Source organism: Mytilus californianus, unplaced genomic scaffold, assembly GCF_021869535.1.
Source record: "Mytilus californianus isolate M0D057914Y unplaced genomic scaffold, xbMytCali1.0.p SCAF_10, whole genome shotgun sequence".
Classification (NCBI taxonomy): Eukaryota; Metazoa; Mollusca; class Bivalvia; order Mytilida; family Mytilidae; genus Mytilus; species Mytilus californianus.
Window position 1 is genome coordinate 45516298 of NW_026262582.1, and position 15243 is coordinate 45531540.

The window sequence follows — 15243 nt, forward strand, 5'->3', positions numbered from 1 at the left end:
ATGACAGATAAACATTTTGTAACATAATACATCTGAATGTAAATCTTCAAGGTCTTCTACCTTCTGAATTATAAAGCTTGATACAAACAGTTTATGTCAAAGCCATAATGTAATCCCTATGTCTCGCATTGTCATTTTCATCGCTGGCAAGAAAAAGCATTGTTGGGTTGGTGTATTGTTTATGTATACTCCATGTATTTCCTGCAATTTTTAAAGTATATTTTAAGTAACACAATTTACAATTCTAATAATATTAAACATGTAAAAGTCCATTGTTGATGTCATTCAGGTGATTGATCAAACTCAATTTAAATGAGGCAAAAATTGTGCAGGCAGGATTTTCTATTCCTACTCTTAGAAATATTTGCAAGATTTATGTTTATAAGGCCATAATTTTTTTAAAAGTATCATTACCAGAAATTTTTGTTGCAATATTTATTAATTAGAGTGCATACATAATTTCACAAAACAATATTTATCTGATTTTAGAAATCTGGATCATTGTGATATGTAATGAGTTTGTCAGTTAGTGAGACAAAATTTTCCAGACAATATATAATGTGTTTGATTGTTTCGTTTGGTTTCTGTCTTACTGAACTATATTCCAAATCTCCTTTCACCCAGAAAAAGACTTTCGAAATAGCTACTGATTAGGATATGGATGGACAACAAATGCCAAAAGATTTAAAATAATTCAAGTGGCCATCTATGATTTGAGTCAGGTGATGGGTGGGATAAAAAAAAAACTCATGTGCATTTACCACAACTGCCACCTGATATTATGATTTCGAAAATATACAAATCCCATTAGCTTAATTTTGTAAGACAACTGCATATATTGCGGTTAATATGTCATGTATCATGTTGGCTGCGAAATTGACTACAAGCAGCAAACAATAAAACAAAACAGATCTATAAAAAAAAGAATTTTGATTAATGCTCTAAAACATTATTGATTTTTTTTAAATGTCTAGAGGTATAGGGGGAGGGTTGAGATCTCACAAAACATGTTTAACCCCGCCGCATTTTTGCGCCTGTCCCAAGTCAGGAGCCTTTGGCCTTTGTTAGTCTTGTACGTTTTGTAATTTTAGTTCATTTATATGTTTTGTAGTTTAGTGTGACGTCCATTTTCACTGAACTAGCACACAATTTTATTTAGGGGCCAGCTGAGGACCACCTCCGGGTGCGGTATTTTCTCGCAGCATTGAAGACCCATTGAAGGCCTTCGGCTGTTGTCTGTTCTTTGGTCGGGTTGTTGTCTCTTTGACATATTCCCAATTTCCATTCTCAATTTTATTTTTAAAGTAGGTCTTTTTGATCTTGGATTGTTATATGGATTTTGACAGCACTTTGCATATAGTTCCCAAGTATAGTTGGTCACAGCTTCAATGCGGATTCTGACAGCATATTGTAAATACTCAAAGTTGATCTTGGGTTCTCATGTGGATTTTGAGAGTACTTTGATTATACATGTTGTTCCATAAATTGTTGATCTTGGCTTCCAATGTCGATTCTGAAGTAAACAAATTATGATCACGACGAATCGATCAAAAACATGTATAACCTTATACTGTAGGGGTTACAATTTACAGATTATGCGATATACATTCATGTCAACAAATCAAACACATTTACTCTTTGGCAACAGCTAGATTTACAAATGTAAACATGCATGTTCACAACTTGCCTGTTAAGGGTCAACTAAACAGAAATGTACTACGTCAAACTAAGGGCAGACATTTAGAATACGTTCCTCAAACAGCAAAACAAACACAAATCAATCAATCAACCAAACAGTATTCATGTTTTGACCCATGGAAGGTTTGAGCCGCAAATACTGTCTACGGTTGCGAGTATTGTGGGAATACTCCCCGCTTTATTTATTTCGTTTTTCTGATATTATTTGGCTGCCTAAAATTTAAAAGGAAACAACTCGCACCTGACAAAATTGCAATATTTTTCCAAAATAATCAAAATAATTTCGCTTTGTCATTACAGACAATTATACGTTAAGCAAATGTATATTCTGATATCGTTCATTGATATAATTTTACGTATTACTTTATAAAAGCGATCAATAAATAGTTCACAACAAAGTTATTTATGAAGTGCATTGAAATCAAACCTTATGTTGCTGTATATCATATTTGTTTTTCGTTATTTTTTTCGTACAACAATTAGGCCGTTAGTTTTAACATTTTAATTGTTTTACATTTGTCATTTCGGGGCCTTTTATAGCTGACTTTACGGTTTGGGTTTTACTCATCTACAAAATAAATGAAGATAAAAAATTCTACCAGGGGGGCATTATTGGGATGAGCTACCTTAATTTCGCAAGCTGTATAACATCAACCATGTGTATGGCGGACGGGGCCATCATTCATATACCATGAAAAAATATATCAGTGCTTGATTTCTGCATAGTTTGATACTCTAGTCCTTCACAGATATGTAAGTTACATTATCGGACTGAATATTTATGTTATATAACTTTTGTAATTTTAAATATTGGTTAAGTTTCAATAATACGTTTTACATATCATCATGCATGTATCTCGTACATATAATTTGCCTTCCATAAGATACAGATTTTCTGTTTCTATCATTTTTATATGAACACTATGTTTGAAATAACTGGGTATATCCAGCAAATGTACTTTTCATGTTCCAAATTATATCATTTACCATAAGTTTTGTTTACCTAATGATAAATTGTGGATAAATATGATATTAGGAATATATCGTTGAGACAGTAAGTCAATGATAACAGTAACAAAAGAAATATAGAGGGCAATAAACACGCTTCAACAGTAGACAAGGGTCTGTACAATAACAAAGCTATAAATCGTTCCTTGTCTTTAAAAGTTTTGTGTTAAGATTCAAATGTTCCACGTTTATAACATGTTTTAATGAACCATAGAAGTATAATCTTAGTTACGGTAACAAAACTAATAGTATCAAGATAATTTTGAAACTTGAAAACTACCCTTAAAAGCCATACGGTGGCCTTCTATTGCTTACATACAACGTCCTTTGGTCTCATATGAAGACTTTTTTCATCGGTAATAATATCACATCTTCTTTTTCGATGACCACGCCTACCAACAAAAATGGCCGACATGGTTGAATATAGAACATAGGAGTAAAATGCAGGTTTTGTCATTTATTTTTGAAAAACCTGATATATAGAAAAAATCTGACGAGACAAAAATGTTCAGAATGCTGAGATCTACCTTCTGACTATTAACATCAAAACTGTCAGACGAATTCCTGTAGGAGTTATTGTCTTTAAAGAACGAATTTTACATTTTACCTTTTTTTCATGTTTGCCTGTTATCTTTAAAGTTATAATTGAAAGACATAGACTTTATGTAGCAAAAAGGAACAGCAAGAGGATATCCACAAATAAGATTGGTGTTTGAAATCCTCAGTCGATACCTTATTGGAGTAAATGCTATAATGACAATTTTTCCTCTTTTTTGTGTGTTTGCATACTATCTTGAAAACTATAATAGACATAGAGAATCTTTAAAAAAGCAGAAAATCATCATCACAAAGACAAGGCCTGCAAATAAGTCAAACTGCAAAAATGTCAGTTGACTCCTTATAGGAGTTGTCACCCTTAAATAATGATGTTTACCATTTGTTTCGTTTTTTGCATGCTATCTTGAACTATAATAAATAAATAGAAACTTTTAAAAGCAAAAAAGGTCTGCAAATATGTTAGCTAACATGTATATGAATTTTTCAGTTGTCTTTTCAAAGAGTTATTGACCTTAAATGACAATGTTAACACTTTTTGTTGTGTTTTGGGCAAAAACTATTGAAGATTTAGAGAAACTGTTAACAGAAAAATGATCAACAATAAAGGTTCACCAGAGATTTTAATCATAAATGATATTCTAGTCTAAAATGTTTAAAAGAGAGACTATTCAATAAGATGCACATAGACCTAGGTGAGCCACAGGCTCGTTATAGCCTCTAGTTATACTCTAAGTTGAATATCTATTTTTTTCAATTATGTACATAAGATAGAACGGTAAGGACATTCAGCTGGGAAGTTTGTGATTTCCAACTTGATATTTTTCAGTTCCAAGTTAATATTTCTCAGTTACAAGTGGATATTTCTCAGATCGAATTTGACATTTCTCACAGTTGTTCTATCCAGCTTGACATTTCTAAGATTACTACGTTATCTTAATGATCATATTAGAATAATTGAAATAAAATGTCATTAGAAATTTGCTGTAACATTGCATTAAATTGTAACACATGTTATACAAAAAATTAGAAACAATCAAACGACACAACCACTGATTTACAGGTTCCTGACTTGGGACTGACACATACAGAATATGTTTAAATCATACATGTTTGACCCTCCCCTAACCTGGGACAATGGTGTAACAGCACAACATAAGAATGAACTGTAAAAATCTGTTGCAAAAGTCTTATCTCAATGGACCGGTGGAGGCAAAAAAAAAACTTACATAAAGAAATAACACAAAGCACCGATATAAGAGTGCCCTATGTTACTGAAAGCAAGTTCAAAGCCAATTGCAACTAATGCATAATTCATGCTATCCCTCTTAACAACTCATACAGCATAGTCAGCTATAAAATGCCTTGAAATGACAAATGTAAAAAATTCAAACGAGAAGAATAACGACTTGATTTGTGTACCAAATATAAACGAAAAAACAAATATGATATACAGCAACAAACGACAACCAATGAATTACAGACTCCCGATAAATGTCAACTTAGATTGAGAAATTCTAGGTTGGACGATCCAAAGATGTTTTTATAAGTACAGATATAAATAGTCTCAAGTAAAACCGAGAAGAGGTAACTGAAAACAGTTACATACAAGTTCGAACTAAGAAAAGTCTACTTGGAACTTTGAATTGAGAAATCTAAATGTGTAGCTAAGACAATGTTAACTTTAAAGTTAATGAGTTATGTGCATGTGCCAAATCTGAAGCCTTTATTTCACTACTTGTCGTTTATTGCTGTATATGATATTTGATTTCCGTTTATTGTTTTGTGCGTAAATCAGGCCATATTTTCTTTTGCTTGACTTGTTTTATATTTTTTCATATCGGTGGCTTCGATAGCTTCATTGGAGCGTCACTGATGAGTCTTATCTAGACAAAATGCGCGTCTGGCGTACAAAATTGTAATCCAGATATCTTTAGTGAGTATTTTACAACCACTGGGTCGATACACTACAGGCGAAGGTTTCCTCCCCAAGGGTATCACCAGTCAAGTAGTCTGCGATTATGTGTTGACATGAATTATCATTGATATGGTCATTATAATAAACTAATTAGTTAAAAGAACTATGAAAAGTCGAAGTTCAAAGGATATTCTACCCTAGGAATAGATAACCTTAACTGTGTTTGGCAAAACCTTTTGGAAATTTGCGTCCACAATGCTTTTCAACTTCGTAATTTGAATAGCATTTTTAATGTTTTGATTGAAGCCATATTGATGAGTCTTATGTAGACGAAACGCGTGTCTGGCGTACATACATTTTATCCTGTTATCTATGATGAGTTTATTTGTTATTTGGAATGAATTTTATCTATCGTTGAATGTCGCACGGTGACCTAAAGTAGCTAAAATCCACGTCACGTGGTCTAAGTTTGATAATTGTCGCATTAGCATTCAAACCACATCTTCTCATTTTTATATTGAATTTGGAAGTAAAAACTTTCAGCTTGACTATGAAATGTAAGTAGAAATACAAAATAAGGAGTATCAACTTTGAAAGGAGAAATATCAAGTTTAAAGTCAGAAGTGTAAACCAGGGACTGCAAAATGTCACCATAGAGGTGAAAAATGTCAAGTTGGGAAAATTTAACTTTCTCCATCATGATTTACTTCCGGTCTTCCGTAGATATGATACATTGTACCTGTGGTGGGATAGCAATTTTTTTTTAGACCTCAGCCTTCAAATTTTGTATCCATGGTTTCTTGAATTTTGAAGGCGGCTATAATCGTCAACCATTATGAACATAACAATTTTAAATGTACTAAAACTAAAACTTAAAATCGATTGTATATAAAATTTAAGAAATTATAATTACTGATATTGATCTTATTTCAGTTTATCTTCTTTTTTTATATGTATATCTTGTTGCAAAGCGTCTTATATAACCATGAATCGATAAATGTTAATTATAGTAAAATGATTTCTAAAGTCATGTGATCTTTCAAATAAAACAAAAAAAATGGATATGTTTTATATACTTGAATGGCTAAGTTATGTACATTAACACATGTTCATCGACTTTATCTTATGGACGTCGACTATATTTTAAAAGATTATTCTATATTTTCACCAAATCTTTAGAAATGCAAAACTATCGAATTATTTTCTTCTCTTACTCTTTTTCGCCAACAGCTTTTATGTATTCAGTGACATTAACAATGACACAGCTCGTTAGAAATTCGGCAATCAAATAGTGCAAGTGTGCAGGGAAACTCCGCGGTGGAACAAAAGTAAAAAAAAATAAAAAAACCGTGGAAGGAACATAGTATTAACCGATTCTAAAAGAAAAATATTAATACATCAGATCATTTGATAACTTTGATGTCGAATTAAGTATCAACTGGAAAATCATGGAAATTATATTAAGAAAATTACTAAACATCGCTCTATCTTCTCACTTATTATACACGTATTCTATACTTATCAATGTCACGGTCAGTAAACTTTGGCAGTAAATCCAGAAAGTTAATTAGCAGCCGATATATTAAATCAACAGTCAACGAATGATATATATATACATATTCGATTATACGTTGTGGATTTGAAATAATTGAAACAAGATCGAGTACAAAAAACTTAGTATGGTATTTATGCATTTCTTGGTTGGTTTTATTTTTTTGGTGGGTTCGTGCTCAGTCTTTAGTTTTCTATGTTGTATTTTGTATAATGTTGTTTGTCTTTTATAGCCTTTTTTGTTTGTTATTTTTTTGGTTTGCCATGTCGTTGTCATTTTATTTTCGACTTATGAGTTTGAGTGTCCCCTTGGTATCTTTCGCCTGACTTTTGCAAGATGTCCTTAACAGTATAATCACCAGAAACTCGTTTCATATGACTTATATAAAAAAATTATATACATTTTCTCCATGACATGCTTTTGCGACCAGTTATATTGCTGCAGGTCGCATAATATCTTACATCGGCCAGAAAGACTAATTCTATTTTTTTGTATGGCTATTGCTTAAATAATTCATCAAGTATTTAAGTATATATACGTCTCTTTGACACATTCCCCATTTCCATTCTCAATTTTATCCCTGGCTTTCAATATTTTTGATTTGACTGTTTCCCAAGGGGAAAATGTGACGCTGCATTGTATTAAGCAAAGGGGATAGCCCTACCTAACATCAGGTTATTAGATAATAGATATAGAAGAAAATGTGAATTGAATCTTGACGCATATACAATAAACATGTACATGTATTGTTGATGCTGTTGTTTCAACGTATTTGAAAGTTTCATTACATAAAAACTGTGTTTTATTTTAATGCTTTTATTTATCTCCCTTTCCATCATTTAAACTTTTCATGATGGAGGTGAAACTTACGTTTCTAAATAATTTCTAAGTTAATCGACTAAAGAAAGTTAGAAACCGACGAACTTAATACTAAGCTGATGATACCATCCAGGACTAGAGTTTACCAGCTGCAGTAACGGCCAAGTGCTAGTAAATAATTATGTATATTTAATCAAACAATTGAACAGGAAAGAAACAGCTTTTTTCTCATATGTAAAAAATAGTCCATATGATGCTTTTTCTTTATTTAAAAAGCGAGTCATACGGTAGAAACTGTGATTTCAATCACTTGAGTAATTATCGGTTAATTATTTCTATAGTTACATATACCAAACTTGTAATGCACATTTGAGAGAATCAAGAGTAGGAAAGCTGATATGCATTTTTTTACTGAATGTATGGTGTAGAGAATTCATAAGAAGTAAAGGATTCGGAAACGATAATAAGCGCGCGACGTTTATTCTTACACATGTTATATGTTAAATCCGTAGTGGTGGTCAATTAGTAAAGTTTAGCTTACCATATAATCATAGATGTGTATTAAAATCATAAATGGTACACATTTTACTGTGCTAAATGCGCATTTCAACAATTACCGTCTCTGCAGCGATGTGCGATGCCACAATATTTGAAATGAGCGACCAAAATACAAATTTTTATACAAAAGAAAAAGATCAAAAAGTAAAGCCCGACCCGGACAAGGGTACACTTTGCATTAAGGAGATACATTCGTTAATTAACAATTATTTCTAAGATTTATAACAAGTTCCAATATAACGACATCCGTATGATCTTGTGAATAGAGAAGTACTGAACTACAGGGCTACTGATACTTTCGGGAACTAACAGTCCACCAACCAACAGCAGATATATCGTTTAACTGGTAGTAATAAATTTAACGTTACAAATTGTACTGCACCAAAAGCGCATTTGACAGTTACTGTGTCTTCAGTTTTGATAGAAGCCAAATATTTCGAACACACAACACCTACTAAAAATTTCAAGAGGAAATATAACCGTAAAGGTCAAAAATGTATAGTCAAATTCGGACAACAGATTTGCACGAGTGAGTATCCAATCTTTAATTTAGAATTGTCCTTTTATATTTTTTTTTAAATTATAGAGAATCTAAGGTTTCCAAACCCTCAGGCAAAATTCACCACAGATGGATTTGGCTATTTTTTAGATCCTTTTTGATCATATACCTCTTTAACTGTTTCGGTTTATATACATCATTGGCTTTCAAATATTCGGCATTGAACATTCCTGATGAAGGTAAATCCAGAAAAGCGCTTCGGATGCACGAAATTTTTAACGTGTTGTTTTTATAAGACTTATAAGTACAAATTTCAATTAAACAATATTAGTTTCTTCATTCCAGTAGCGAATTCCTGAGCTACTAGACTAATGATACTCTGGAGGGACTAGCTGTTCTCCGTCCACCAGCAGCTCATTCGACCCACTGAAAGTAATAACTTTAACGGTTTCAATTTTACTGCCCCAGATGCGCATTTCGACAATAACTGTCGTTTTAGTTATGATAGAAGCCATAATATTTTGAATATCCAAAACCTCATAACACCATTCGAGAGTTAATATATACTAAAAAGGCCAACGGTATAGTCAAACCTGAACAAAATCCTTGCAAGAGGGAGATACGTTCCTTAATTAAAAATGATTTATAAGAGCAAATTTCAATAAAACAATGTCTGTTTATTCATGCCAAGAGAAGATATCTCTGGGACATACCAGACCATGCATGTTTGATCTAAATGTGGGTTTGAAAAAGACAATATCTTGATATACGTCATTGATATAGGGACCGAAGCGCATGAAAGACAATGATACTTCTTAATTAATATATGCATATGGTGAACAACTGCTTACACTTTATGACACGCTGTAAATCACCTAAATCAAAAAACGTTGAGGATATTTGTAGTTATTTTACATAGACTTGTTAACAACACCAAGTGTAATTTAACACAAAACATATCATAGACATATAAAACATATACCCCTGACGCGATTCATAATGTATGTTTTGCACAAGGACATGTGTGTAAACTTATTTGTAACGTTCTTCCTCATTTTTGATTAAGACCAATGATTCAACAACAAATAGATAAAATGACTGACTACAGAAAACGCTACCCTATAACAGAACAATCAAATCCATTATAAAGATTACCGTGTCAAAAGTGACAGATCCTCAAAACAACCTAAGAGTACTTAGCCTCTTGAATTGACTTGTTACTAATAGCAAAAGAGAAACAGGGATAAACATAAAACTTACTGGACAATGAATATATAATCAGGTAAACATTGGCAAACAAATATGTATACCTCACAGATAAAAGGGAAATATAATGTTCAGAAGTGGTATTTGCGAAAATACCAGCTGAGAGAACGTTTAAACTCCTGTGTTGTTAGGCGACGAATATTTCTTCTAAAGACTAGTAATTATTTCATGTTTCTATAAGGCCTTCACTTCATAATCATAGATGTGTATTAAAATCATAAATGGTACACATTTTACTGTGCTAAATGCGCATTTCAACAATTACCGTCTCTGCAGCGATGTGCGATGCCACAATATTTGAAATGAGCGACCAAAATACAAATTTTTATACAAAAGAAAAAGATCAAAAAGTAAAGCCCGACCCGGACAAGGGTACACTTTGAATTAAGGAGATACATTCGTTAATTAACAATTATTTCTAAGATTTATAACAAGTTCCAATATAACGACATCCGTATGATCTTGTGAATAGAGAAGTACTGAACTACAGGGCTACTGATACTTTCGGGAACTAACAGTCCACCAACCAACAGCAGATATATCGTTTAACTGGTAGTAATAAATTTAACGTTACAAATTGTACTGCACCAAAAGCGCATTTGACAGTTACTGTGTCTTCAGTTTTGATAGAAGCCAAATATTTCGAACAAACAACACCTACTAAAAATTTCAAGAGGAAATATAACCGTAAAGGTCAAAAATGTATAGTCAAATTCGGACAACAGATTTGCACGAGTGAGTATCCAATCTTTAATTTAGAATTGTCCTTTTATATTTTTTTTTAAATTATAGAGAATCTAAGGTTTCCAAACCCTCAGGCAAAATTCACCACAGATGGATTTGGCTATTTTTTTAGATCCTTTTTGATCATATACCTCTTTAACTGTTTCGGTTTATATACATCATTGGCTTTCAAATATTCGGCATTGAACATTCCTGATGAAGGTAAATCCAGAAAAGCGCTTCGGATGCACGAAATTTTTAACGTGTTGTTTTTATAAGACTTATAAGTACAAATTTCAATTAAACAGTATTAGTTTCTTCATTCCAGTAGAGAATTCCTGAGCTACTAGACTAATGATACTCTGGAGGGACTAGCTGTTCTCCGTCCACCAGCAGCTCATTCGACCCACTGAAAGTAATAACTTTAACGGTTTCAATTTTACTGCCCCAGATGCGCATTTCGACAATAACTGTCGTTTTAGTTATGATAGAAGCCATAATATTTTGAATATCCAAAACCTCATAACACCATTCGAGAGTTAATATATACTAAAAAGGCCAACGGTATAGTCAAACCTGAACAAAATCCTTGCAAGAGGGAGATACGTTCCTTAATTAAAAATGATTTATAAGAGCAAATTTCAATAAAACAATGTCTGTTTATTCATGCCAAGAGAAGATATCTCTGGGACATACCTGACCATGCATGTTTGATCTAAATGTGGGTTTGAAAAAGACAATATCTTGATATATGTCATTGATATAGGGACCGAAGCGCATGAAAGACAATGAGACTTCTTAATTAATATATGCATATGGTGAACAACTGCTTACACTTTATGACAAGCTGTAAATCACCTAAATCAAAAAACGTTGAGGATATTTGTAGTTATTTTACATAGACTTGTTAACAACACCAAGTGTAATTTAACACAAAACATATCATAGACATATAAAACATATACCCCTGACGCGATTCATAATGTATGTTTTGCACAAGGACATGTGTGTAAACTTATTTGTAACGTTCTTCCTCATTTTTGATTAAGACCAATGATTCAACAACAAATAGATAAAATGACTGACTACAGAAAACGCTACCCTGTGACAGAACAATCAAATCCATTATAAAGATTACCGTGTCAAAAGTGACAGATCCTCAAAACAACCTAAGAGTACTTAGCCTCTTGAATTGACTTGTTACTAATAGCAAAAGAGAAACAGGGATAAACATAAAACTTACTGGACAATGAATATATAATCAGGTAAACATTGGCAAACAAATATGTATACCTCACAGATAAAAGGGAAATATAATGTTCAGAAGTGGTATTTGCGAAAATACCAGCTGAGAGAACGTTTAAACTCCTGTGTTGTTAGGCGACGAATATTTCTTCTAAAGACTAGTAATTATTTCATGTTTCTATAAGGCCTTCACTTCATAATCATAGATGTGTATTAAAATCATAAATGGTACACATTTTACTGTGCTAAATGCGCATTTCAACAATTACCGTCTCTGCAGCGATGTGCGATGCCACAATATTTGAAATGAGCGACCAAAATACAAATTTTTATACAAAAGAAAAAGATCAAAAAGTAAAGCCCGACCCGGACAAGGGTACACTTTGAATTAAGGAGATACATTCGTTAATTAACAATTATTTCTAAGATTTATAACAAGTTCCAATATAACGACATCCGTATGATCTTGTGAATAGAGAAGTACTGAACTACAGGGCTACTGATACTTTCGGGAACTAACAGTCCACCAACCAACAGCAGATATATCGTTTAACTGGTAGTAATAAATTTAACGTTACAAATTGTACTGCACCAAAAGCGCATTTGACAGTTACTGTGTCTTCAGTTTTGATAGAAGCCAAATATTTCGAACAAACAACACCTACTAAAAATTTCAAGAGGAAATATAACCGTAAAGGTCAAAAATGTATAGTCAAATTCGGACAACAGATTTGCACGAGTGAGTATCCAATCTTCAATTTAGAATTGTCCTTTTATATTTTTTTTTAAATTATAGAGAATCTAAGGTTTCCAAACCCTCAGGCAAAATTCACCACAGATGGATTTGGCTATTTTTTAGATCCTTTTTGATCATATACCTCTTTAACTGTTTCGGTTTATATACATCATTGGCTTTCAAATATTCGGCATTGAACATTCCTGATGAAGGTAAATCCAGAAAAGCGCTTCGGATGCACGAAATTTTTAACGTGTTGTTTTTATAAGACTTATAAGTACAAATTTCAATTAAACAGTATTAGTTTCTTCATTCCAGTAGAGAATTCCTGAGCTACTAGACTAATGATACTCTGGAGGGACTAGCTGTTCTCCGTCCACCAGCAGCTCATTCGACCCACTGAAAGTAATAACTTTAACGGTTTCAATTTTACTGCCCCAGATGCGCATTTCGACAATAACTGTCGTTTTAGTTATGATAGAAGCCATAATATTTTGAATATCCAAAACCTCATAACACCATTCGAGAGTTAATATATACTAAAAAGGCCAACGGTATAGTCAAACCTGAACAAAATCCTTGCAAGAGGGAGATACGTTCCTTAATTAAAAATGATTTATAAGAGCAAACTTTAATAAAACAATGTCTGTTTATTCATGCCAAGAGAAGATATCTCTGGGACATACCTGACCATGCATGTTTGATCTAAATGTGGGTTTGAAAACGACAATATCTTGATATACGTCATTGATATAGGGACCGAAGCGCATGAAAGACAATGAGACTTCTTAATTAATATATGCATATGGTGAACAACTGCTTACACTTTATGACAAGCTGTAAATCACCTAAATCAAAAAACGTTGAGGATATTTGTAGTTATTTTACATAGACTTGTTAACAACACCAAGTGTAATTTAACACAAAACATATCATAGACATATAAAACATATACCCCTGACGCGATTCATAATGTATGTTTTGCACAAGGACATGTGTGTAAACTTATTTGTAACGTTCTTCCTCATTTTTGATTAAGACCAATGATTCAACAACAAATAGATAAAATGACTGACTACAGAAAACGCTACCCTGTAACAGAACAATCAAATCCATTATAAAGATTACCGTGTCAAAAGTGACAGATCCTCAAAACAACCTAAGAGTACTTAGCCTCTTGAATTGACTTGTTACTAATAGCAAAAGAGAAACAGGGATAAACATAAAACTTACTGGACAATGAATATATAGTCAGGTAAACATTGGCAAACAAATATGTATACCTCACAGATAAAAGGGAAATATAATGTTCAGAAGTGGTATTTGCGAAAATACCAGCTGAGAGAACGTTTAAACTCCTGTGTTGTTAGGCGACGAATATTTCTTCTAAGGACTAGTAATTATTTCATGTTTCTATAAGGCCTTCACTTATCCCCTTTATGAAAAAACGTTGGATTTGAAAATGATTGATATGTTGTTTTCAAAAAGAGTTTTTAGTAAAACTATTAAGATATTATTTATAATTCTGCTTCTTCGATTAAATAACTCTGGTACGAGTAAAACTTCTGCGCAATTTTAATCAAGTTAAAATGAATTGTTAGTTGTCACAGGAGAAAAGAATATAGAACGAACATTTAACTTTTTTTTCTAACTGTGACCACAGAATTCAACATAAAATGAATAAGGCCGTTGGAAACTTGTTATGTTTCCCTCGCCTTAATCTTATATGGAATAGTACTTACATGTGAGATATTACTGGTAAATGTTTGTAGTTGTTGAATACATTAATTATTTATTTTGTATTTACATTGTATCATAGGTCAAATGTATTTGTTCAGTGTAGGTTCAATGGTGTTAATATGTCCTTTGATTGAATTAAGCTATTTCAGTTGATATTTTATAGTGTGTCTTTCTATGTTGTGATGTTACACTATTGTTTCAGAAAAAGGGTGAAGGTTTGGTACCATTAAAACGTTTAAACCCGCTGCATTTGTTTGCACCTGTCCTAAGTCAGGAATCTGATGTTCAGTAGTTGTCGTTTGTTGATGTGGTTCATAAGTGTTTCTCGTTTCTCGTTTTTTATATAGATTAGACCGTTGGTTTTCCCGTTTGAATGGTTTTATACTAGTAATTTGGGGGCCCTTTATAGCTTACTGTTCGGTGTGAGCCAAGGCTCCGTGTTGAAGACCGTACTGTGACCTATAATGGTTTACTTTTAAAAATTTTGACTTGGATGGAGAGTTGTCTCATTTGCACTCATACCACATCTTCTTATATCTATATAATAGTTTGTATTATATGTAAATGTTCATTTCTTTAAGTTCTTTTGCATACTTTTGTAGAAAACAAAGCCTACAGAAGGTAAGTAATGTTTTTACTTTCGATTATAACGGTATGCATCTCCATGTACATGATGTATGTTTGTAAACACGAAACTAATTTAAAAACAAGCCGGAATACATTTTTTTGTTGCATTATATAAATTTGTATAAAGCTCGATCAATGTTTTTCCATCATTTCTTACAAATAAATTAAACTAATTTTATAGATTATAATGTATCGTCATATTTGTATAAATCTGAAAGAAAACAGTCTCTGGTGGAAATATAGAAGAGGAACACAAATGTTGGTCGCAAAATTTATCTCTTTTTTCTTGTTCTTTTACG

General features: G+C 32.5%; 1 protein-coding gene across 1 annotated transcript in view; it reads left to right on the top strand.

The window, feature by feature from the left end:
* LOC127718225 (uncharacterized) overlaps positions 1 to 14995 on the top strand; it is a 92493-nt gene extending 77498 nt beyond the window's left edge. Inside the window, exon 17 of the mRNA XM_052224205.1 lies at positions 14920 to 14995. Coding sequence (XP_052080165.1) covers positions 14920 to 14942 — 23 coding nt within the window. The 3' untranslated portion in view covers positions 14943 to 14995. The remainder of the gene's footprint in view (positions 1 to 14919) is intronic.
* The last annotated feature ends 248 nt before the right edge of the window (positions 14996 to 15243 follow it).